This window comes from Ixodes scapularis, unplaced genomic scaffold (genome assembly GCF_016920785.2).
Source record: "Ixodes scapularis isolate PalLabHiFi unplaced genomic scaffold, ASM1692078v2 PGA_scaffold5__190_contigs__length_132052651, whole genome shotgun sequence".
NCBI classification, from domain to species: Eukaryota; Metazoa; Arthropoda; class Arachnida; order Ixodida; family Ixodidae; genus Ixodes; species Ixodes scapularis.
The window spans coordinates 31235805-31262235 of record NW_024609880.1 but is presented as its reverse complement, the minus strand read 5'-3'; the positions used below and the strand labels follow the sequence as shown (position 1 = coordinate 31262235).

General features: G+C 45.9%; 2 protein-coding genes across 5 annotated transcripts in view; one reads left to right on the top strand and one right to left on the bottom strand.

The window, feature by feature from the left end:
• The window catches only part of LOC120846079 (tyrosine-protein kinase RYK), a 44412-nt gene that overhangs the window by 9172 nt on the left and 8809 nt on the right, over positions 1 to 26431 (top strand). The window contains exon 6 of the mRNA XM_040217741.2: positions 24848 to 25144. Coding sequence (XP_040073675.2) covers positions 24848 to 25144 — 297 coding nt within the window. The remainder of the gene's footprint in view (positions 1 to 24847; positions 25145 to 26431) is intronic.
• Positions 1436 to 15688, bottom strand: LOC120846083. 4 transcript variants are annotated; one of them, XM_042293886.1, is made up of 8 exons: positions 15493 to 15688; positions 9497 to 9580; positions 9023 to 9181; positions 8763 to 8878; positions 5568 to 5655; positions 2739 to 2828; positions 1674 to 1709; positions 1436 to 1579 (listed from the first exon to the last, which is right to left on the bottom strand). In XM_042293886.1, the coding sequence occupies exons 3-8, from the start codon at positions 9133 to 9135 to the stop codon at positions 1576 to 1578; spliced, it is 447 nt and encodes a 148-aa protein (XP_042149820.1). In that variant the 5' UTR covers positions 9136 to 9181; positions 9497 to 9580; positions 15493 to 15688; the 3' UTR covers positions 1436 to 1575. The 4 variants fall into 4 exon arrangements, with proteins under 4 accessions (XP_042149820.1, XP_040359537.1, XP_042149822.1 ...); XM_040503603.2 differs by lacking the exon at positions 1674 to 1709 and having other exon boundaries at positions 15493 to 15681; XM_042293888.1 differs by lacking the exon at positions 9023 to 9181 and having other exon boundaries at positions 15493 to 15679.

Genomic DNA, 26431 nt, shown 5'->3' with positions numbered 1-26431 from the left:
GGAATATGCGAGAGAATATATGAGGCAAAATAAGAATGTGGGACAATCACGCATTTGTCGTAAACACCTTCCAGCGGCGGGGAGATATCAAAAGGATGTTTTACCGCATACCAGAAGTGACGTCATTCAAGATGGCTGCGCTCTTGTGGAAAAGGTGTATAGGAATATCACATTACTAGGCTGTTAAGACCGGCAGCCTCGATGGTGCGGAATGCACGTGGCGAAAGATCTGTGGGAGCTCGCCGTCAGCACGTGCTCAGCAGTCGCGCACACAGCTATGGCCTCCAGTAAATACTATACTTTGAGCATCACTTTAATACAAGGTCGGTGGAAGAAAACTGGTGTATATTCAAAGAACTTATTCACAACCTCATTTCTCGATACGTTCCGGTATGTCGGGTAATCTCTAACCCCAGTTCGCCATGGTTTACGAAACGAAGAAAATGAAGAAAACGAAGAGAATGCTAAGGGAGAAAAAGAGGCTATTCCAGTCGGCAAAAAGAAAAGAGAATGATGACGCCTCGTAGTCTCGCTTCCGTGAATTTGCTAAAACTTGTAAACGTGAAATAAGAACGGCGAAACGTAATTTGTTTGAGAACGACCTGTATAACATTCTTATCTCAAGTCCACGGAGAGTCTGGAAAATTATCAATCCTTCTTCAAAGAAAAGTCTGATCATCTCAGATCGCACTAGAAAGCAGCTGACTGAAAATGAAGTATGTGACAAATTTAATGAATATTTCAGTAGCGTCTTCACTCGCGAAACGTTCCCGACCCCTATGAAAATGGTTAATGCCATTTGAAAGTCATATTATTGCCAAATGGCAACAGCTGTTTACAAATAGTCAATCAGCAGGCAACAGATGTTAATCGTCATTGAGACGTCACCCTGCTGACCCGGATAGCCATTTCGCCACCGTCAACTTTTTGCCGTTCTATTGGTTATTGTCGGTGTATCATCAGTGTATCTACATGTTAACGTTAAATGGCTAAAGGAGGCAATCAAAGGACTATACATTTTATAGTCTTTTGACTGCCTCCAATAGCCAATTAGCATTAGCATGTAGATACACTGGCAATGCACCGACAATAACCAATAGAACGGCAAAAAGTTGACGGTGGCGAAATGGCTATCCGGGTCAACAAGATGACATCTCAATGACGATTAACATCTGTTGCCTGCTGACTGACTGCTCTTAAACACCTGTTGCCATTTGACAATAATACAAAATGGCATCAACCATTTTTATAAGGGCATAATTATCACATAGACGTCAATTGATCGAATTTAGTGACCATTTCGCCATTGTCAACCCCTCGTAAACTTTAAGCTGGCCAGCCAAAAAACTGCAATAGTTTACATGGCCTACCATTGATTCCATGCCTGATACACATAGTGCCGGCTTGGAATATGGGAAGAAAACAAAGATTGAAGGACAATTTAAAGACCCAAAATTTATTTATCACAATGTCATTAAAATGACGTGTTTTTTTTCAAGACTAAGTTAATCACCCAAATGTAAACGATGAGTGAAAAAATAACCTTTCCTTGCTTCCTGACATGTCTGTAAGGTGTCAGCTGAAAGAAGAAAAACATTATAAATTAAGTGGGCATATAACCAGAAATATTCTTGCAGCACATTCAAAAATATGTACAGAAGAACCTTGCTCACATGTTTTCTCGGCTGTTATGTTCACGGAAACCGGTCCTATCGAACGTCCAAAAGTATATATGTGTTAGAATTATAGGCTTCATGAATTTCCTTCTTGGTTCTTATGCCCAAACACTGCCACTCAAGGTGGCCAACATGACTACTAGAAACACATACCCTGTTCCTTTTGCTTTACTCCCTTTATTTTACCTCCTTGCCTCTCTGCACTGTGTTTCTTGCTTGGTCTTGTATGACAATAAGAGATTCAGGCTCTCATGACACCCCATTTTTCTTTACCACCTCCATGCCACCACGTTCAAGCCGTGCTGATTGCATCAAGCCCCACTGCTTTGATGTGGCATGCAGGGTGCAGTGATTTGTTTGAGGCAGCTGTGGTTTAGCTCGATGCGCTCAGAATTTCTGCATCCTTATATTTCAATATTTTTTTAACTGCAACTATAGACAACGCATCACTGCGATGGCGCGGCTGTCAACACAGCCCATGTACACACATGTCTGCTCACACGAATCTAGTTCCTGCGTATGCAGTGCCCATAGCTGCTGTGGGCAAACACAAGCTTGTCTGTAAACAGTGTGTTACTTATAGTTCAACCACAATTTTAAGAAGTGTTGAAAAAATTGTCAACATATAAAATAAGGCAATCTTTTTTACAGCCATAAAAGCTAAGGTAAGGTAAACAGAGAATACAGCTTCCTGAAACATCTATAGCTATCCCAAGGGCATTATCAGTTACGTCTTCGCTCATGTCATGATCCTTTATTGCGACTGCACAAAGATGCAGCAGCAGGGTTCTACTGTATTTAACACAATGTTTGAATGTGCAATAGCTTTAACTTCCACAACACATCAGCCAACCACAGGTTGTCAAAATGTGAACTCCACAATAATGTAATAAGTATGAATACAATAATAATCCTTGGAAAAGGGGTACAAGGGGGAGAAAGGTCAAAGAGGAATCTCCTTTGTCCCCTTGTTCCCCATTTTATTTGATGTGATTATTATCGTCATTCTTGTCTTGAATAAAAGGGTCTACTCGTGTCTCTTAAGAGAGGGAAGCAGCTTACCTGGAAGAGCATAGCGCCCCCGGGACAGAAATCGAGAGAGGCTGTCCTCGACTTGCTTCCCCACATTGCTGTACTCCGTGAAGGTGCGAGCTGAAAGAGCAAATGAGAATTGCAATTTAAAATGATAATAGCCCCTAGAAAGCTACACTCAAGTATTGGTACCCTTTTCCTCATTGTCCAGTTCTGCCAAAAGGGTCATTCATCCATTTGGATGGTGAAATTCGTTCATGCGCATGCAGCTTGTGGGCACTGCCATGTTGTTATTGCGTCATTACTTGAATTTAATGTAAATATTCACTTCACCTTAGACAAAGATTTATCTATTACTTTTGATAAGATCTTTGGATGCTTGGCAATTTTAACAGCAGCTTGGGGAGCGCACTCATAGATGCACCACTCTTCAATCAGTTTGGGGAGTGCGTCTTTAAACGCTCACTCCTTTTATCGTATGGGAGGAAGCACCATCTATCCCCTAACACCAGAAATAATTTTCCTTTAGGAATTAAAGCTATGCTGGTAGCACAAGAAAAGTTCCGTACAAAAAAATATAGGCAAAATAGGGACAAAACATTTTTTTCATGGGTCCCCAGTCAAGGGGTCAAGAAATAGATTAATCTTGTGTGTTAACATTTTTTTCAAAGCAAAAACATGACAGGACTATGTTATCAAGTGTATAGCTCTTTTTACTGTGGTCATAATGAGGCGGCATAGCCATTGTCATTTGCCCAATAATGCTCAACAAACACAAAACTAAAACAAAATTCTCGCAGACCAAGAGCCAATACTACATGCAGTGCAAGTTTTGAGGGTAAACATTTTGGCAGAGGAACTCAAAAACATCCGTCCACACACCCGCATCTGTGTTCCCTACATAAAGGGGACTAGCGAAGCGCTGTCATGTATGCTGGTAAAAGAAAGTATTCAGGTGTCCCACAAACCGGTATCAACACTTTGACGTATGATGCTGCGAATTAAAGGCCATCCCTCTAAACAAAGCGCGCAGGGCATTGTATATTCAATTCCATGCCACCTACATTGGAAAAACAAAGAACTTCCCAGAAAGAATTCAACAACACAAAAACAACTGCAAATTCTACCACGAGCGCAGCGCTGTTGCAGAGCACTGTGAGGACAATGAATATCGCACCAACTTTGCCAACACCCTCATAAATGTTGAGACAAACTTCTGCCAGCAGCTTTTTATAGTCATGGCATATCCAAACAACACCAGGAAACATCAATAGGTCCACTGGCACATTGCCATCATGCTACGTGAACGGACTCAGCCACCTAACGAAGTGAAAAAGAAGAGACTATCGTAGAAGAAAACGAAGCTGTTGTCCCCTATCTGGAAGCAGTCACCCCTGAAGAAAAAAACAAGCTGTTTTTGAAACGTTGGGACCTTGTTGTAGGATATGGTTGGTGATTTTTTTCAAATTCCAATGTATGAGTTTTGCATTTGTTTGAGTCATCATTCACTTTTTTACCACATTTACCCGCATAATGAACACACCTCTTTATTCTGAAATTGACATATATTTAGGGGGTGCGTTCATTATGCAGGGTAAATTTCTGCATTTACACACTTCGCGAAAATGTAATTTTAGGTGGCAGTATGACACGACAAAGTACTGTGGCATGTCTCCACTGACGGAGGCGCATTGACGGCTGGTCGTGGGTGCGCTACAATAACCATGTTCTACAATTTGAAAACCTTTTTTTAGGGTGCTTTCGGTGTGCCTTCTGTCAAAGGAAAAGCACCCTCCTAGTGAATAGTAAAAAAATCTTGCATGTAAGAAATTTAGGTGTCCAATAAAAGCATATGACCAAATAAGATCATATAAAAACCTTATAAAAACGTATGAGAACAATACAGGAAATATATAAGATTATATAAGAAGTTTTAAGAAACTGAAAAGAAGTTTCTTATAAGTTCAAATATAATTTTATATTGTTCTTATATGTTTTTATAAGGTTCTTGTATTTTTTTATATGATCTTATTGAATCATACGCGTTTGTTGGACATAAATTTTTTTACACATTTAAATTTTTTTACTAGGGAAGCTCACTCAGCATGGTGAGTGACGCGACCGTCCTTAGGCCTAACCACTTTCACGATTTCACTGTCCGAAGGCACACTACAGATGACCGCGTGTTTGTTGACATCAATGCATTCGGTGGGCGAAACATGTCCAAAGCTGGGCAATTCCTCGACCCCAGCTTTGTTACGTGTATGCGCCGCTCGGTTTCACTCTTGATCACATCCGCAACTACACACTTGCAGCCATGAAAGCATGTACCGCTATGCTTTGCCTGGTTTGAAGTGGCCTGGCCGCTTGGCGGCGAAAGAAAATTGGCTTGATGGCTAGCCGAGTTGGACGTAGTTTGAGACTCATGGAGCGAGTAGACACGGTAAATAAAAACATTCTAAAACTTCTCAGGTGTTCCTCAAGCTTTGAGTACTGTGACCTATTTAAAGCTTGAGTAATTAACATTCACCTCTAAGCTGACTGTGGTGGTAACTATGCACCCACCGGATCAATCAACCACCTCCCTCTCGTTACCTGACCCCGCCTTCTACACATGGTTATGGGCGGGAGTGTAACACATGGCGAAAGGTAGACATATGACTGGTCCAACGAGCATGTAGCTTCTACTACGATTTCAGCTGGTCATTCAACAGAGTGTAGTGATGCAGCACAAAAAAATTTGTGCCATTTCAGAATGTCTGAAGGAGAACACACCCTCAAACATCCTGAAACTGTAGAGAGTTTCCTGCAAAGCCACTCGATTTGATTGGCCAAGCAGTAAATAAAAGGTACACTCACCAAAGCACTGTGTCGCCCATGATAAGCCTGCAACTCCCTTCAATAATTGGGAAACAACCAAAAAGCCACAGGAATGTAACACTGGATCCTGAAACAGAAAAAAAACAGCATAATGCAGGAATTAACACAATATACAAACCGCTTCAGCGAGTGACACTTAAAACTAGCTACAGTTCTTTGGGCACCGTCTTTTTATTACAGATAATTGTGAGTGAGGACGTGCTGTCATTATTTTTCTAGCCCTGTAAACCTTTCCCATTCGAAGGTCTCCGACGTCGGTTTTGCAAACTTCATAAAATCTGCCATTGCTCCATTATCAAGTTCTAGAGCAAGTGACAAGTTAAAATTTCAATGGTGGAGGCTCACAGACATTAAGCACCTGCTTCAAGCCCCTCGGCTGTCGAGAAAACACTATGTCAACCACTCCGAAACATAGGTTTTGTGCAGAAGAGAGATTGAAGTATGCTACTGATTCAGTAGAACTACATCATATTCATCAACCATTGTTAGCCGATTCACTATGCGACTCATCGTGAAAACGAGACTTGGACTTGGCCAGGGCAATATGTTTTACAGAGAAATGTTTACCGATTTGACGGACGCTGTCATTTTATTAAGCAGCCTTATATATTTGCTCTTTATGAAGCAGATGAAGAGGAGCAAAACACAAATAGTGCTATGGACAACGGCAAGTTGAAGAAGTGATAGGACAAGCGCTACTTGTGGTTCTTCAACTTGTCCTCGTACTGCCATTTGTGTATCACTATTGTTTGAGCAACTTGTCAAGCGGTTCAATTTAGTACCCGTGAAGCGGCTTGTCAGTGGCCTTGTCACTAAAGCAGGGAACATGCAGACAACAAATCACTTTGATGGTGATGAACACAACATTTTCATGTCATCTCAGAAAAATCGCCCCCCGCCCCGCCCTACCCCCCCCCCCCCCCCCCCCCGCCCCGCCCCCGCCCCGCCTCGCCTCGCCTCGCCTCGCCTCGCCCCGCCCCGCCCCGCCCCGCCCCGCCCCGCCCCGCCCCGCCCCGCCCCCCCCCCCCCCCCCCCCCAAAAAAAAAGCTGATCCTGCACTTATGTTGCAGAATGTGTGCATCGTCTGACGGCAGAGACTGGAGGGTCACACTGCAGTTCTCTTTGTGCGTTATACTCCCAGTTTCAATGCGGTGACCAATAAATGTTTCGGTGATGCAAAAAAATAGAAAGAAAAAAAAAGACATTGCTCTGAATATTTTGTTGTTCCCCTTATTTAACTTATCAAAACAAATTTCCCGTTAATTGGACCTCAAGATAAACGTGACACGCCGACCTATTAAGGATAACAGCAATCCAGTCCTCGCCAAATTAACTGAGGGCAATAAAAAAAAAAACAAGGAGGTCATGCAATAATTGTATAGGGGAATGGCAACGGTCCCAGGAAGATATGCTTCAGTTTGTGCAGTATCATTGATTTCCTCATTAGACAAGTGTCATCATCTTTGGCCACTGCTCATGCATTACATTTTAGAGTGAAGCACACTGTACAATGGCATGTTTACTCCATGACATGCCAACCTTTTGCTGGGTTCCCAATTATCCTGAATAACACAAAAATTTGCAAATAAAAGAAGCAGTTAGATCAATAGGTCACAAAAATCTATGTGAAACGAGCAGTCTAGATCAGTGCATGCAGGGTGACTCCATGTGGGGCTGTATAGGAGCTTTACAACCACCCCAATACCTTGTTAAATCAAACCCAATTATCCTCTGCTAAATGTGTGAGCTACATGGTCTTGGTAGACAGTTCAAATTCCTCACTTACCCCGCATATAAGTCCTAGAGTTGTATTCACACTGCTTGCGTTTGCTTTGGCCTCCACCCCCCCCCCCCCCCCCCCCCACCCATTTTCTCCCACACTAGGTGGCAGAAACACTGTTCTTATTCTGCATGTGGCTGATTATTAAAAGCCTTTTGGCTTTTCAATTTAAGTAAATGCACATATTGAAAAGGAGCTTATTGCCTAGTAATCAGGTCTACGAGAAAATTTTGAAGTGTAGAATATATGAAGTTTGCTAGACCTATGGCGGACAATATTTACCCTCCAAATCAAAGCAGCACCAAATGTGTCAGCCATGTGCCCATGACAACTTCAGATGAGACTAATAACAAATGCATAAAGCATATGATAATTACAGAACGACCCGATACTATGACCCAGAAAGTTGAACAAGCTTACGTGAACACGCTTACAAAAAGATATCTAGAATGCCAAAGAATCAATGGAAATAAAAATAGGAAGACTTGACTGATCCTCTCTGAAGTCCCAATCTTGGTATCAATAGCATGCATCGATGCTTACAATCATGCTCTGCGGTGTGGCCAGAAAACACACCTGAGTGAAGCTCCCAATCATTATGCTCTTAGGTGGACAAAAGGCTCACTTCAAACAGCTTTCAGCAATAAAAAAAAAGCATGCCAGATACTAACATAACATGGTTTCCCCAAAAATAAAACATATAAATCTCCAACATCTTTAGGGGCTAAGGAAACAACCAAGGACGCACAAGAATGAAGCACCTCATCCCAAAGTGAATGGAACGCCAAGGTGCAACACATCGCTCTCCTAAGCAACTAACACTACTTACAATTTTTTTAACACCTTCCTGGTAAACTAAGAGCGGGAATATTAATTATAATTACATGTGGTGCATCGCCTTCAGGATTGCTGGATGATGTGAAACTCTGTAAGATCTTCAAGATTAAAGTGAGCAGAAATTTTTTACTTGGCCTGAAAATGCCTCATACTTTGTATCTTGTTCAGAGTTAAGCAATAACACCATAGCTATCTACTAACACATTACGCCTAGAAAGTATCACCTACGTAAGACAAGAATGATTCAGACACTACCTATTGTTAGCGCCATTTTGTAAAAGAGACTTGCACAGTCTGCTCACTTTCCATGTGGCACACCCATGAGTTCTTTCGCCGGGCAGATGTGCCAGACGCATATTAAATCTCTCACACCGGCCTCCATGTCCACAACAAGGCTCTAACATTTCAGAAGTGTGGTCACGTGGCCATGCCCCTCTGCAGATTGACTGCTGTGGTGACATGTAGCTCAACAGCGGTGGACTTCTCCTACTAGAACCTCAACATGGAAGGAACGAATTCCCAAGGGCTACGGCAGAATGTGCGGAACTTGAACTGACCAGCTGTGGCGGCAAACCCTCTCCAAGTTCCAGCCACCATTTCAACAGGGACGACGGGGAGCAAAGGCTTTGTCAGTAGCGACGGCACCCCCACGAGCCAAAGTCCGTGGCAGCACCTGCGACAAAGAGCCCTTGCATAATCCCTGTCACCACTCCGGCTGGGATCACAGGGAGCACAAATGATGGCGGTGGAGCCACCACGAGCCAGAGCTACATGGCAGCACCTGCAGCAGCGAGGCCCCCACAAGTATACCACTCACCATCTTGAATGGGAACTCGGGGAGCGCAAGCGCTGGGAGGTGACGACAGCGCCACCACCAAAAATGATGTGGCAGCACAAGAACCAGGTTCTGATGACAACAGGTGCTGACATCCAAGTCAACTTGGTGGCTGTCCAACCAAACAGACGTGACGCGTACCTGAGAAGGCAAATAATGTTTTGTAGTGATCGAAGTGGCCAAAAAGTTTTTAAGCGAAACTCAGCATTCAACTCTAATGATGAGCCACGCTGTTTCGACTATGATCGACATGTCTGCGAATCGCTCTAAACCGCAGAAGTGTGAAGGCTGCATCAATTTTAATGGACATGGACAAATAATGGACCATTTTTGTGTGCAGGCAACAAACTGTCAGCGAAAACAGTGATGAAAACTCAAGTGAGTTACTCCGACACTGCTAAATAAATAGGACAGCTTACCTTCATCTCCTATTGATATCTGCCATTAAGCCTGTACCTCGGCACTGTAGGTGATGTCAGTGGTGTCCGTCTCAGGGAACTCAAACTAGTAGTTCACTGAGCAACTCCTCCTTGACCAGGCCTGCAGCGATTATAAATATGAAGAACAGATATATTACGTTACATAAATGACACAAGATAGAAAAGGCACAGACAGTACCATACCTTCCAAGTTTGGGGACACCGAATTCGGGATAATTTCTAAGCAGGGGAGGGTGTTTTAAAAAGAAATATTGGGAACAAATTTGCATGAAGACAACTTCATTATATTTATATATTGCACTGCCTATGCTCATGGGATTGCAGCCGTCCACAGTGATGGCAAAAACTCTTTAGTACAAAAGAGAGGGGGAGGGTAATTTCTCTTTTCGGGAAGTTTTTCTAGCTGTCAATCATACAAACTGATCAAAATTTAAAAGACTTCTGGGTAATACGGGGAAGTTGGCAGGTGTGCAATACTAAACAGACACAATTTGCTACCGGCAATGGCAAAAGAGAGTGCAGGTTGGATCAGCTCTGCATAAAGGTATACGCACTCCGGAATGCACTTCGGACGGAAATGGCTATACGCACTCCGCTTTTCTCGCATAAAACGAGTGGTCACAACGAATTTTCTAAGCGGAGGCATGGCATAGGGGTCAAGGTGTCCGCTTCATACGCAAGTGGACGCGGGTTCCATCCGCAGTAGGCCTGCTTTTTTTTCTTTTTTTTTTTCTCAAACATTTTGTTTTGTCGAGGCATTTGGCAATATTTAGGTCATTTTTTTTTTTTTTTTTTTTGCGATAAACAGTAAAAAAAAAAAAAAAAATCGAGTGTTGAGAAACTTTGCAAAACTAAATGGCATGGGACTCCCTTTCGAGGTGCGATCGGGGACAGCGGGGCTTGGATTGCCGGCTGGACGCCGCGAAGCGGCGTGTACTGGTTACGATTTGTAATTAGCAGCCGATACCGTCGCCGCGAAGCGGCGTGAACGCAGGTGGGGGGCTGTGTTAACGAGCTCCCCAGTGATACACGCGCCGTTCTAAAAGGGTGGCCCGAGCGGCATGATCTCTCGGAGGAGTGCGTATAGCCATTTCCGTCCGAAGTGCACTCCGGAGTGCGTATAGCTTTACTCTCTCTATATATACATATAGTGCAGTAGATCAAACGGCTCCAACCACAATGTTTTCTTTTTTTACGCGTTTCGCTCGCGTCGCTTGAGATCACCCACAGCGATAAGACGCGCGGGCCGACAAAGAAACCTGGCCAGTACAGATATGGGTAGGCAGCGATGCGTGCCGACGCGAAGTGACGACCCACGTGCGATAAAACGTTTGACAGGATAGCTAGGTTCGACATTGTACATGTACCTTTTTTTAGTACACGGAAGTGACGTCATCACGTCTGATTGGTTGGAAACAAAAGTGACGTAATTTCCCTAGAAAACTGTGGGCGGAGTCGGCAAAACTGGGCGGAGTCGGCTACCGGACGTGACAACAAAATGACGTTTCGTTTTGTACCGAGTACGTTTCAAAAGGTACTTGCTCGGAACTAGGTGTCATTGACAGCATGTGTTCGGCGGCGAGGCGTCGCCGTCTCGTCAATTCGTCTTTTTCTTTAATAGAGCTTTTTTTTTCGCCAGAAAGGCTGTATCGGGAACACCGCGATGCATTCGAGCTCGCGGAGGAGATCTTTTGGAAGCAATACCGCCTGCCCAAGATCGTGGTGCGGTGGTTGTGCGACGAACTTCGCGAGGAACCGGAGGTGAGGAGAGTGCGTACCTCGTGGACGGTCATGACTGTGGAGCTTCAAGTGTTGTGTGCACTGCACTTCTACGGCACGGGGAGCTTCCAAGGCATGGTGGCGAGCGACGAACACGTAGCGCGGGACCAAAAGACAGTCAGCGTTGCGGTCCGCGCCGTGTCCGTCGCTATCGTGCGTCGTCTCGGGGTCCAGCGTGGCTGTATCCACTTCCCCGAGACGCCGAGCGAGAGGTTCGACGCGGAGAAGGGCTTCAGGCTGCTCGGCAGGATATCCGGCGTCATCGGTTGCGTGGACGGGACCATGGTCTCCATCGTCGGCCCGTCCAAGAACGACCCCACCGTCACGAAGGCGGCGTACTGGTGCCGCAAGTACTTCTACGCCCTTAACGTGATGGTGGTAAGTACACTCATGTTACGTTGTCAAAACGCGCCCCAAATCTGTAGAAAAAAAAAAAACGTATTGCCGATACCGTTTAAGTATGCCGTTTTATGACTGCGGGCTGTGGGGTCTCACGACTGCGCGAGCGTGTGCTCTACGTAGCATGTGAGCCGTGAGACTCTTCTCCCAAAAATAATATTTGTCTGTTAAAACGTGCAAGCTTCCGTAAAAAAAAAAAACACATTATTTTTGTTTCAAGGTAGTTAGTTGTACCTTGCATCCAGGAAGGTGTGTTGACATGCATGTGTCAGACAAAATAACTTAAAAGGTTCTGAAATTGCGACTGCTTTGTGAACCATAAGTACAATCTACTACTTGTGGATTCAGGTAATTACATGTCAATATATCTCTCACTTTCAGGTCTGTGACGCCGACTGCCGGATAATGTGCATCGACCCACGGTATCCCGGGTCGGTGCACGACTCCTTCGTGTGGCAATTTTCCTGGCTCCGAAACCAACTCGAGCAAGGGCAGGTGCCACGCGACGGCCGGTTCCTGCTTGGTGAGCATATTAATTCATTCCTTACGCACACGGTGGCTCCCACTGCTTGAAAGCCACAGTACCACACGTACTGTGCTTGTTGTGAGGCACACAGACACAGTTGATGGAACTCCTTGAAGTGAGACAACACCCAAAGTTTGGCCATTAATCTCTGTTTATGTCCACATAACTCTCACACTCTGCAGGCTACGAAAGCCACACTACACCAATCTCACGACAGTGATAGACTATGCAAGGAATGCGACCGCAGTGCGAGTCGCTGTCCGGTTCGGCCCACTCACTGTTACTGTCTACCTGTACCCTCTTGCTGGTTGGTTTTTGCATGAAGTTGGAGCTCTTTCGCTGATCCCTGGGGGCTCGCCTGGTCGCTTTGACGGTCGTCAGTTTGTACGGAATGGGATCAATTCCTCCTTGGCCACTTGGGGCTCGCCAAATCTGTCGTCGGGTCGTCTCTGTCCCACACACTGGATTTTTTCCTTGCCCCTTCTTCTTCGGTCTGCCTATATAGCTCCTCCTATTAGACCCTCCGTGTCCTAACAGGACCTGACTCCTTTCCAATCTAACCACCCCCTTTTTTTTCCCCATCTCCAACTCCACTGAGGATTAGGAAAGAGGTTCGTCGAACTGGCGCCTTATCCCCTTGCTTGCCAAAGACAAGGCCAGCGTGTTCTGCTCTGCCCGTGCCTAAGATCACGGCCACACTCCCAAAAGCAACAGAGCTTTTATCTGTCGGATGCAAGGGCCTAATAATGCACTTGCATACAACACAGCACCCCTAAGGAATCGTGCACACATCCCATACAACCCACCAGGAAAACACATAGTTACATGAAATAACAGGGAGTTTGCAGGCAAGCTGGTGCTAATTAATCATAATGTAAACTGATACTGTAGTGCAGAAATATTAACACACTTAAGTTACATTATAATTGACATAGTTGCACACAGCTGTTTTCTTGCCTTTTATTTTAAAAAGTAAAGAATGTAATATGTTCCATCCTCTACATGTGCAGGTGACAGCGGCTACCCCTTGGAGCCTTGGCTCATCACCCCCGTCCCCGGGAACCACGCGACCTCCACCGCTTGCGGCCGGTTTAATAAGGCGCATTCCTCGATCAGGTCTGTTGTGGAGCGCTGCATCGGGCTGTTGAAAAACAGATTCCGGTGTCTGTAAAGGCACCGGGCTCTGTATTACCACCCTTCAACAGCCACCGCCATTATTTCGGCATGTGCAGTGCTCCACAACATCTGCCTTGCATCGAGCGAGCCAGAACCGGAGTCAGACTCCGACCCTGAAGAGTCAGAGTTGGAGTCTGAGCCGAGCTCGGACGGTTCTGAGCCAAGCTCGGAGAGGTCAGCGTCGGCTCCCGAGAGGCTGGCTCCTGCCGGCCCTCCGGTCGGCCTTCCGGTCGGCCTCTCGGACAGGGGGAAGGCTCTGAGGCAGCGCCTTGTCGCCCGGTTCGGAACCCGCCGCAGACGTGCCCGTGCGGAGCGCCACACGCAAGGGGTCCGCCGCCACGACGGTAGTCCCGACCACCAGGGACACCGTCGGGAAGCCCCTCAGCGCCCTCGCTGCGGTGGTGCCCAGCACGGACGCCGCCAGCGACAGGGAACCTCTCGCCACCACGACTCAGGTCCTGACCACCAAGGACCCCGTCACATCCTTGCCCTCAGTGAAGCCCTTCCCGTGGAAGCCGTAAAGTGCACACTTCGCTTCCTGCTCCACAGTCATGGCCGTCCACAAGCTACATACTCTCTTCAGCTCCTACACCTTGTGAAGTTCGTCGCACAGCCAGCGTGCTGCCTCCGGATACGTGTCGAGTGCATCGCGGTGAAATCGATACAGCCTTTATTTTAATTTTTATGAGCAGAAGGCACGAGACGCAGTCGACAGTGACAGAAAAGGTTCGGAGGTTTAATTGCCAGACCAACAGGTCATCTGGATTGCCCCTGCAAAGAACTCAGAAGTAATTTAGACTACCTCTAGAAAGAAATGCTTGCTTTTGCAGAGATTGCTTTCTTACTTGCTGATTGAACCAGGGATATTGTTGTCATGGACATTGTTTCATTTTACAAATACTTCAAAGCGTCTTGCCTTCTGCTCCATTTTATTATCTCTTTTATGGTACTACATCAAAGTTAGGTGATTGTGTTATCTCAAGACAGTGCACATGTAGTTTGTTTTGAAAATTGCTTTATTTCTTAAAGAAAAACCTGTGACTTCATGAATAAAAGTGTGATAACATGGAATGTAATATTTCATTCTTGGAAGTAAAACTGAGCATCGACTGGAACCATGTAAGCAATTGGACAATCTTAAGTATATATCACAGATATCTTGTTGAACACTCTGGTCTTATTTGAGCACAATAGTTAAATTTCGAAAGGAAAAAAATATATATATATTCTCTGACTAGCATACCACCATATAAACACTGAACCACTTTGAAAGAATTATCACAGATGTTGCGCCAAACACTCTTATTTGAGCACAGCAATAGCAAGTACTCGAAAGATAAAAAAATTGTTTCTGACTAAAGCAGCCGTCACTCGCGCGCTCCCCGTTGGTTCCGCCGACCCCTTCGCTGCCCCCGGCACACCCGGCTCCTCGTGGTTCGACATTTTGGTTTGAAGAAGGCGCGTAGCGCACATCCCGCATATTGGAACAACTTTCTCTCCAATTAATTCTTAAATGTATTGCAAAAGGGTACAAAAAAGAGGTTTGTTTTAACAACGCCCAAAAGGTTTTGATTGTTTTTCAATACTTTTACCTGTACTATAACAGATGCGACGGCCAGCGACGCACAGGATTGGCTGCCGTTCCTTCGCTAAACTCAGGAACTGCTCCCCGCGTCGTAGTAAATCCTACCCCGTATCCCGCGCGTAGGGACGCCTCAGGGAATGCGTAGCTACTTCCGCTCGTCGGTGGTTGGCTCCGGACGTCGCTGAAACGGGTGACGGGTGTCAAGTTTGCGATGACGTAGCGGCGACAAAGTGGGCAGAGCCGCCACGTGAGTGTTGCTAGGATACGCTCCTCCTTTGCATTACGTCACTTCCATGTACCTTTTCTCAAATGTCCAACCTAGCGATCCAGGTCGACCGACGTGTTGGGTGACCGAATCATGGCTTCGCGATTAGAACTCGCAACCCGTCGGACGGTTTGACGAAAAGCGCGAGGAGAGATGCTCGCCTAAGGAAAATACCTGTCAGAATACACTTCTCGGGCGCGATTAGGCAAAGGCAGGGCAAGGAAACAAACCAAGGAGATGCTTGAACGGAAGCTTAGGAGGACACAGAGAAAAAAGGCTTACCTTCGAGAAGCACCGAGGAATGAGCCAATTGAGCAGTGCCCATAACCTCCAGGGCTGTTCATTCTTGCTCGCGTGGTGCCTCGCCACTTATTAGTCGCAAAATCCATTTTCGGACGCGGCATATCGGATCGATATGAGTTCTACGTAAAAATAAAAGACACACCAAACCGCAACAAATCTTCGGAAACTTCGACGCAAATGAAGTTCAGGGTGGATTGGATTGGCTTGTAAACGACTTTATTTCCAGGTGCATAATAAATGCGAAAATAAAAAAGTTAACGTAACATTATTCGTAAAACAGTGGCGAACCGAAACAATAAAACGTTTTAACAAACTTAAAAAACTAAAACAGATGTATTAAAAAAAAAGTTTTATACGCGATACGAAACTTCGCTTAGCCACACAACTACCAGCAACTACGACGGGATTTCAGTTTCGGTTTGGAATCGGAGGCTGCGTATTTTCGACGCCGATTGGATATCCAGGGGGCGTGGACAATGGCGTCATGGACGTAAAAATAGCAGCTTTTATTTTGAAAAAAAAAAAAAAAAATTAAAAACAAAACGAGCGTGTTGGTAACGGGAAGTCTTCGTTGTCCGTCCCCCCTTTCTTTTATTTTGACATCTTAGTTATTTCTACGTCAACAACACGTTTTCTTTGGATGCCGCTGACTGCATTGTGAAATGTCGGTAGCTCGGCGTGTGTGTGGCCGGGTGCTCGGCTCGGCGGTGTCCGCGCTGGTGCGTGTTGTCAACATTGCCGCCTGTACTCGTCGCGTTCTCAGGAACATCAAAATAAGCGTTCTCCATTTTCAAACTTCGCCCGGTGCCGTCCGTCACTCCTGTTGCAAATGAAGATTACGTGTACCGGAGGCGACAGAGCCCAGCCGCAGTAATTTCGTACGCATTTTTCTGGAGCTGTACTTGTGTGCAATACGACGGATTGTCACCCTTGCATAGAATAGCTGCGAAGGCCGTGCAAGCGGCGAGCGAGTAGCCTTGACTGGCATGACTGCACCCGCTGCAGGAGCGCTCGTGGCGCGCGATCCAAAGCAACGAGCTCGCGCTTTTAGCACTGTCGTCGACAGCATTTTTCTTTTCTTTTTTTCAGTGTTAGTCATAAAAAAATAAATGTCGTAAATATAGTCAAATAACAAAACAAAATTTCAGAAAAAAAAAAAAAAAAAAGGCGGCCGAGGCTGAGGTTTTTAAGGGTCTATGAAGTAATTTTTTTTTATTTATTTGTTTGCCAGTTTTTTTGCGCCCCTCTTTGAGTACTGTCGCATTTTTTGTATTATTTTCACGTTTATTTTTCGTTGGTTTTACTTCGGATATTATTTGCATAAGCATTTTTGAGCTGACTTCGCACCTGTGGATATTGTCATGATGGATTCGGGAGCCCATATTCGGGTCTTTTTTTTTAGTTTGAGCCATTGTATTTCAACTCACTGTAAATAATTTAGAAAAAAATGAAACGTTTGTCTGTAAATATGGTTGTATTAGCGCGTGTAGATGTAGAATGTAGTCATATATTAACACTATTAAAATATTCAGATATAGCTAATTGTCACATTTTTATTTGCCTGGCTAACAAAGGTGTGTCAACCAATTTTATTTTAGTGATCTGGTGTCTTCGTGTATATAAACTAATTTATTATTATTTCTTGAAAATATAAGAACGTAGGATTTCATTATCCCAAATTGTTAACTTCTCTCATTAATTTAAGAAAATTTACCAAAAAAATGTACAATTCGTGACATATATTCGGCGATTCAAACATTTGGGCAAGGAATGAAGAAATGCGTTGCATGCTTAACATGTTGTTTGAAGTTATATAGACGAAAATGGTCGCTCCCAGAAATAAGTAATTGTAAAGTAATTGCATTACTTTTTGATGTAATTTGTAATTGTCATATATTATTTTTCACATAGTAGTAGTTGTAATTATGGTTAAACTACTTTTGGAGCGATATGATTGTAATTGTAATTAAATTACATTTTGGAAGAAATTTACCATGTATGGTTTTCTTCAATTTGCCGCGGAACACAAGAGCCAATTGAACCTCTGGCGTATATTATAACTATGGTTTGTACCTAAAGTTTGATTTACTTGCAGCAGAATTTGGCCGGTATTGCACTGCCACCGGGGGCGCTTGATTGACAATAGGATGAGTATAAAAAGACGATACCCGAATTCTGTATTGACACCTGCCAATAAAAAGACGCTAAAGGGTTCTGTCGCCATTTGATTGCCATTGTAGCGCCTACCACGTCAGTGCCAAACTTCAATAAAGGGGTAATACCGTGTCCATAAATTTCAAGCGAGAGCAATCGAATGGCGATAGGGGCAATAGGATGTCAGTCAGATGTATATTGAATGGCGGAAGCCATTTTTATAGGGGGATGCCGCGATTAGCTTCTCGGGACGCACTTGGCGAAATGGGGTCAATAACTATTTCTTCTAGAGGAATATCAAAATTAATAGAGCAACTTCCAGTCAGCTCTGCTCCTGGTCGCGACGGGATAAACAGTAAGATTTTAAAAATTACTAAGCACATCTCGTCCCTGTACCTGGGTAAAAGTTTCAACCAATCACTTATTACTGGTATGCTTCCCAATGACTGGAGACATGCAGACGTCATTCCAATTTTTAAGTCTGGGTCATCTGACGATCTGAGCAATTACAAGCCTATTTCTTTAACAAGTGTACGTAGTAAGCTCCTTGAACATATTAGTTTTACAGCCATAATGCAGTTTCTTGATATCAATAATGTATTATTTTCTAACCAGCATGGATTTCGTAGGAATCGATCATGCGCAACACAGCTTTTCGAGTTGGTAACCGATATCCGCAGTAATCTTAACTCACGAAAACAAACAGAAGCTCTCTTTATAGACTTTTCGAAAGCTTTCGACCGTGTGCCACACTACAGACTTATAGTACAATTACAAAACTTAAAAATTAATGCAACTGTAGTTAATTGGATAAAAACTTTTCTTACGACTAGAACCCAATCCGTACGTCTTGGTGAAACATCTTCACAATCCTTACCAGTTATTTCAGGCGTACCACAGGGTACTGTACTAGGCCCATTGCTCTTCCTTATTTGTATAAATGATATCGGTTACCGCTAAGGTTCCTTGTTTTCGGAGTTTATTTTTCGTGAAAATCAAAGGGTGTTTTTCGGAGTTTATTTTTTAACAAAAATTCGGTGTTTATCAGAGTTTTTTTTTTTTTCGTAAATCCCCAATTCTCCGAAATTCGGAGATTAATTTCGCAGAGTTTCTTATCAAAAAATAATAAATAATAACCGGATGCAAACGTATGCCAGATAAAATATAAAACGCGCTTGTATCAATTAAGATTTCTTCAGTTGAATTTGGCGTTGGTGTCAATGGCAATAATAATTTGTCCCACGACAAAGGTCGCACACAAGTGTGGCTTCGATAAACGTCGATACCTTAAAATCAATAAACTGCCGGAGGTAGCCGCAAGGAAGCTCGTAGTCATCCCATCAATCTATACCGCTGCCGCGCGAGGTAGAGTGGTTAAGGATGTAATAGAGAAGTTTCAACTGTCCTTCTTCCCTATTTTATACAATCTCTAAAGTCCATAGTTTTCACTGTTACCCCCAGAAACATACCCTCTCTTTTCTCTAAATCCCAAATCCCATGGCCCCAACTGGAAACCAAAAGAGTGGCTTTTGTCGCGACACGAATGGTTTCCTGAACCAATCTTGACGAGACAAGCCGTAAGACCCCCTTTTGACAACGGTCCGAGGCTTGAAAGATAATTATGGTGTCATTTCCCCGGGACCATTGATTCTGCGCTGCTCAAAATGTAAAAAAACAAAAACAAAATTTTTTTTTTTTTTTTTTTTTTTTTTTTGCTTTGGGGGGGGGGGGGGGGGGGGGGGGGCATGGGCACATGACAATTCGGAGTTATCGGATAAATTCGAATGGACAAAAATTTTACCGGCGGGTGTTTTTTGGAGTTTTTCATTGTTACAATAGACCTGAGTCCATTGTAACAATTACTGATCATGCCTTGCTTTTAGCAGAACTTACTAAGCATATGATTGTATAATGAAGATATTGCACTGTAAAATAACATATGTTATTTTACCGTGCAATTCCCTGGCTCATTTTATTTCAATCATTTCCCTGGCTCTACACCCTCTCCCATAGCTTTCCCACTTTCCAGTGTAGCGTCTTTCACCCTCCCCTTCTTCACCTATATATGCAAACTTCGGGTCAATAAATGTTGTTGCTGGTTGGAAGTCTTCGTTGTCCGTCCCCCCTTTCTATGTATCTTCCTCATGTCTAATTACCGTTACCAACACGCTCGTTTTGTACTTAATTCGTTCACGTGAGCTCTCATGTCTTGTCCCAAGCAACCGACTTCGGAGTTTGATCCTGGTGAATTCTTCCAAGCTGCAGTTTTCCTCTCCAAGATGACACTCTTACGTTTACGTCTGCGTGTTTTGGGATACTCAATTCGCAAGAAGGTCCCACATGGATCCATCAAGCAGATCATGGGATTTCATTCAAGCAACTGGCAAGCAAACCACAGGGTGATGCAGATCGCTCGGGACGAGATCTCTAATGAACTCCGAGTCATGCAACAACTCCTGCCCTCCGTGATGTGCGGACACCTGGGACCCAACTATGATCGCCAGGCAGCCTTCAGATTTCTACAGGAGTCGGCCAGCACCCTGCGGTCAGACTCCTGGAACCATTTTCTCCGTCACCTGAGGAACGGTGGAGACGTGTCAACCAAGGCCCAACCAGAGCCCCCCCCCCCATCAACTTATCAAGGGTTACGTTGTCTCCGGCCACGGAAAGCCTGCTCGCCCATGGACTTAAATTTGCCCCGCCCGTGAACAGCTCCAGAGTCGACGAACTGGCGTCGGTGTACGAGATCGCCGCCAAGATCTCGGAGGATAGCCGTCAAGACTTCGTCGGTGCTGGAACAAGGGCTGTGTGCTTCCACGGGGGGAGCAGGAGAGCCAAAAACGCCTCTACGCCAGTCATCAAAGAACTTCAGGCAGGTGAGCTGAGTTTACTTCAAGCTGACAAAACGGGTCAGTTCGTCATCCTGAACAAACAACAAATGCAAGATAAATCCGACGAGCCTCAAAACGCGGCCATCCAGATCCCTCAGGTCCAGGGTGAAGGCAATCTGCGATTCATCTAACCTCCCTTCTTTAAAAAGTGCCGTTCTTGCCCCAGCGAAGCAATACCTCTCTATTTTCTTTTCCTCTAAAACCCACAAACCAGGCGTGCCGTTCCGCAGCATTGTATCCGAGACGGGGTGTTGGCAGAGGCCTTTGGCGAAGTTTCTGCAGAAACATCTCGGCACGTTAGAGCTCCCCCAAGCTTTCAGACTAAGAAATTCGGAAGATCTCCTTCCCTTGCTGGACGAGTTACACGCCGGCACTGAAGCTGTAAGAGCGTTCTCGCTCGATGTTGTAGATCTCTACTATAGCCTAAACGTGAAGACCCTCCTGGGCTTCATTTCTGACGCCATCCACGAGACAGGTGTCATAGACTTTCAAAATTCATGTGGCGTCTCGCTGTCCTCATTTCTCGAATTGACACAACTGTATCTCCAATCGACGCTTGTTGAATATGAGGGTAAAGTGTACATACAAAAGGCCGGCGTTTGTATCGGGTCTTGCTTGGCTCCTGTCCTCAGCGAAATTTACCTGTTTTATGTTGACGCCAAACTTCAGGCGGACCTTCAACGAGATTTTCCCGATGCGAAGGTTTTTCGTTATGTTGACGATTATCTCATCCTACACTCCACCATCTCCGACTCTGCAGCCATAGAGACCGTGTTCCAGAAGAACTCACATGGGCTTACGTTCACCAAAGAGGCCCCCACCCCTGAGGGCTTACAGTTCCTGGATCTCAGGTTGGTCCCAACTAGCAAAGGTATCTGCTGGGCTCACCAGCAGAGGTCCCCTAAGCCCGTTCTTCCTTTCAACAGCTCACACTTAAGGAATGTAAAAAATGGGATCGTTCGAAATCTATAGTTGCTTCGGCAAAGGTTAAATCCTGTCAGCACCTTTCCGCCCCCAGCCTATCCAAGCAGATTAGTCGCCTCATAAAGGCAGGATACCCGAGAGACTGATTGAAACAACAATCAAAAGACTTGTCGCGGGGCAGAAGTCCAAACCTCTCCCTCGTAAGTCACGCTTCGCGTGCATCCCCTACATACACAACACCTCACATCGCCTGAAAACTATTGCGCTCGGCTTCAACACCAATGTTGTATTTTCCTGCAAGTTCAAATTAGCTTCCATTTCTAGAAAGGTCAACAACCCCGGTCCAGCGCCCCCGTGCCAGAAAAAGCACCAGACCAATTATGTAACCTGCTGCAAAGAGTGCGTGTATTCGATTCCCATGTCCTGCGGTGCTAAATACATCGGACAGACGGGCCGATGCCTAAACGATCGGGTGAGGGAACATGCAAACAAGATCAAGAAAGCCGCCTCCGACACTTCGGAGATTTGTTACCACCCGATTGCCAAACACACCTCTGAGTGCAGCGAACCCTGTTCGGCCGACCTTCCCTCGACCACCAGGGTTGGAGGTCACGCCTCAAGATACGGACGAGAGATCATGGAGGCCTTCGCCATGCACCACAATCACAACAACTTCGGATCCCCGTCCATAGGCTTATCCAGGAGGGAGATAAACTTCCTGGGGCCAGAGCTGACGTCCCTCGTTTCCGCGGCTCCGAGCGATTAGATGTCTACCCCACGGGATCGTCCCTCATTTCCCTGGCTCTACACCCTCTCTCATAGCTTTCCCACTTTCCATTGTAGCGTCTTTCACCCTCCCCTCCTTCACCTATATATGCAAACTTCGGGTCAATAAATGTTGTTGCTAGTTGGAAGTCTTCGTTGTCCGTTTCCCCTTTCTATGTATCTTCTTCGTGTCTAATTACCGTTACCAACACGCTCGTTTTGTACTTAACAGATGTTCTTTCAACCTATTTTTCCCTAGATTTGATTTCAACCCTTGAAGTGTTATATTGTGTTCTATGTTACCCCCCTTATGTAATGCCCCCAGGGGCCTTAAGGTACAATAAATGAAATGAAATGAAAATCATCATCTACATAACAAGGCCTGTGGCTGAACTTGCAACATCACCTAAAGAGGCCAACGCGGCCGGCACGGATTGGACACGGGTGCTGCGTGAGCGTTCGGCTGAGACTCGTGACCTTACTGGTTGAAGACGAGTCTCAGCCGAACACTGCCGCAGCACTGGTGTCCAATCCGTGCCGCCCGCGGTGGCCTCTTTAGGTGGCGTCACAACTGCGCGCGGGCTTGTTATCTCCATCTCACCGTAACTTGGCGACGCAGTACTGCGGAAGCCACGGACGGAAGAGAGGGGAAAGCCGCTTTTGTACGAATTTTGAATGACGGGTTAATCTTCAAGAGGGAGGCAAATACTTCACTAGGGGAATACAGGACACTCTCCTCATTTGCATTAGACAGAACGATAGCCGCGCTGAATCATCCCCTGGTGGAGTGGTTTATTTTGCGACGCCTCTCCCCCAACCCCTGTCCTCTCGCCGCCAGAGCGTGCCTCGGAATGAGGCAACACCCTCTAGAAACGTTTTAGGCCTTAGCTCTCTTCCCGTGACGTCACACGATAGGGCGGATTGGTAAAAGTGCGGAGCGCTGTTCAAGAGAGGTTCTCGCACCGATTTACCGCGCGGGCACTTTTTTTTCTTGCAAGAATGAGCATGCATGTGCTGTAAAAGACATTTCACTGGACGAAAATTATAGGAGCGAAACATTTATCTACACAATCCAGTTTCGTTTGTGTTTGCGCTTCATCAGGAGCAATACACCTATTTCTTCTGGAAAATTGCGGCTTTCCGTTGTTTTTTTTTTTTTTTTTTTATTTGTCAGCAGCGTCGAGAAGCTTGTCGTTTAGCTTTCCACAGAAGCTCTTCAGTAAAATGTTCGTGCTGCACCGAAGGATGTCTTTCAGCACAGATTCACTCGAGTGGCCGTTCTCGCAGGTGTCGAAGTCAGATGACTCTTCGTTGGCCAGAAAATGCAGCGTCAGTTTCGTGATCACCTGGCGCTGTTCGGGCATTAGTAGCAGTTCTGGTTGCGTAGCGAGCTGCTCTACGACAACGTAGTTGTGAGCAACAGCATTGAGCGCGAACATCGATGGGTACAGTAGACCTCCTCGGTCTAACTGCTTCGCGAGATCATAGTGTTCATGGGCGGCAGACACTGTGATTGTCTTATCCACAGTCAACGCGTCCTTGCATTTTGCGCAATTAAACTTCTTAAGGGTCACGTACACGGCATATCCTGCAACGTAGACTAGGATCGGAAAGATGTCCTGCATCTTCGAAAGCGTCTCGCTGCTTACAACTACGTTGCAGCTGGGATGCATTGCCTGTACCTGCTTCAGTACACATTCCCAATGCTGTTCAGTGGAAATAGTCGGCAAGGTGCTCTGCATGCGCAGCTTGTTTTCGACTTCATAAATCTGCCTGATAGAAACATGATACTGCGCACCTGCCAGTTGTCTATACTTTCCAAACCGGTCCTCTAGGCAGTCCGTTTGTATATCTTACCAAAAAGAACATAGGTCATTTTAAGCTCTTCGAAGCTGTACCTAGCGAGCTCCACAAGCGCATAGGCAGTGTGCTCGAGCGCAGCGTGAGTTTCCTTTGTCAGAGTACCTTTGTCAAGGCCTTTGTTTTTCCACTCATCCAGCCATTTCAAAAGCAAGTGCAAGAAGTAAATTTGTTGGATCGTTTTCCACGGAGACCACTGGTTGTTGGAACTGGTCTCTCAGCCTCTTTCCCTTCCGCGGAGTTTTCACATTCACAATTTACCACCACTTGAGTATGATGTCGATTAAAGTAGCAGTGGCCTCAAATGAGAACAGGTTTTGCTTCGCTCCAAGAGCACGCAATGCCACAGGCAAGGAATCATTGAAGATTTGCAAGGCAAGCTTTACGTTCTGCCTTTCAATATTCGACGGGTAAAGGGCTTTTCTCGATAGCCCATAGCCATATTTCAACAGCTGGTCACATTCTTTGCTGTGAAGGTCCCTGATTGTCGAAAATCAGGGACCTGGGACAAACAAAAGACGGTAAGAGGGAAGTTCCTTCTTCTCAAACTGCTTGGGATATGCTTTCGCCCCCTTTGGTATAAGGGCCATCACGTGCTTCGCCTCTGTCGCGCTGGTTGGCTCACTGTGACTCGCCTTCACCGTCACGTGCCGTTGGCCAAGTTACAGTGAGAGATAGCGCGCAATTTCGGGAAGGGTCCGTCCACCAATGCAAATGCAAGGCGGAACTTTGGCTCGCAGCGTGGACGACCGGCTACACGTGAAGCTGGCGGACAGCGCCCTGTCCAGGGACCTGTACCCGGACGACTACCACTGCCTGGGCGACGGTGAGAACAGGCCCGTCAAGTGGCTGGCCCTCGAGAGCCTGGTGCGGGGCCACTTCTCGGCCGCCAGCGACGTCTGGATGTACGGCGTCGCGCTCTGGGAGCTCATGACGCTGGCCCAGCAGCCTTACGCCGAGCTGGACCCTTTCGAGGTGGCCGCCCACCTAAGCCAGGGCTACCGCCTCGGACAACCCGTCAACTGCCCGGATCCGCTGTGAGTTGGTCTTCTCGGCATACGTGTCACTTCGGTTAATGCGTAAAAGGCCAGTTCACACACAGCACCGTTTTCTTACGTTGCATTATGTTACGGAAGCTGACGTCTGTTTGCGTTGAGAGTCACCAGGACACCCGTGCTTCGTATGAAACCTTGCAAACAGTTCAAGGAGCAACGTTGCACGCGCCATTCGGGGCACGGATCTTCCGGTGACTTATAACGTAACGTAAGCAAACGCTAGTAAAGGCTGGTGCACGAATTTTGCGTTTGGGCGTTATCGACTTCGCAACCACTTGTAACTTACTGGTAACCCCTTACACTCTTACAACTAGTGTGCCTGGAATTCGGAGTATTTACGACTAGTCCACGGGAGCTTCGGCATTCGGGAGTTGGAAGCAGTAACGACAGGAACACTCGCGTTTGCTCTTGCCTTTTGCCGTAACTTCTTCTATTGGACCAACCCCCGGAACAGCGACATCCAACAGCATGACACTCCGGCTTGTGTGACGTCATTTGTAGCCATTTAAGGAGCCCTTTCGATGCATCGGCGGAATAGGACTCTAAACACACCGGTAGGGGACGCGCTCCAGGCACTTCAACGGCAGAGCACCGAATGATTAGTCGTAGACGTTGAGCTAGCTGCTTAGAGCCGCGTATAGAGAGAGTTTGGTCAATTGGAGGAGCGGGCGAAGCCAGGGCGTGCACCAGACGCAGAAAGAGGGCTTGACATGCTCTCTTGGCCAACCAGAAGCCGAAAGGAATCCCCTAGCGGTGACAGCGGAGCATGAGCGGACATTCTATCGCTCGGGAAAAGTGTGTTTCGGCGTCTCGCCACAGCGGGGCGCCCGTTACATGGCTCTCTAATGCCCCTGATTAAGAAAGGTAGCGGCATCTTCTCCCTCCTCCCCTGATGCGCACACCTTTCATCTTTATGTCGCGTTTTTACACCTGCGCGTCGACTGTAGCGCCGCCTGGATCGGGCCAAGATAGAAGGCGGTATTCTTCAAAGGATGGCGCTACTTTTCCGTATAAAGGGGCTTTAGGCTCTCCCCTCATCCGTTGTCTGCCGCTCTACCTTTTCACTTTCTGCGGCCGCGTCTCGTGGCGATCTGCCAGGCTTTGTCAGTATAGAGGAGGCTATGTCACATCATTCTCTTTGGTGCTTGGGTAATTTAGCTAAAAGTTTGTTATCGGCCAATTTCTTTAACAAGTGTGCCATGTAAAATATTTGAACACGCCATCTATTCACAGTCTGTAAATTATATTGGAACTAATAACTGATTCACA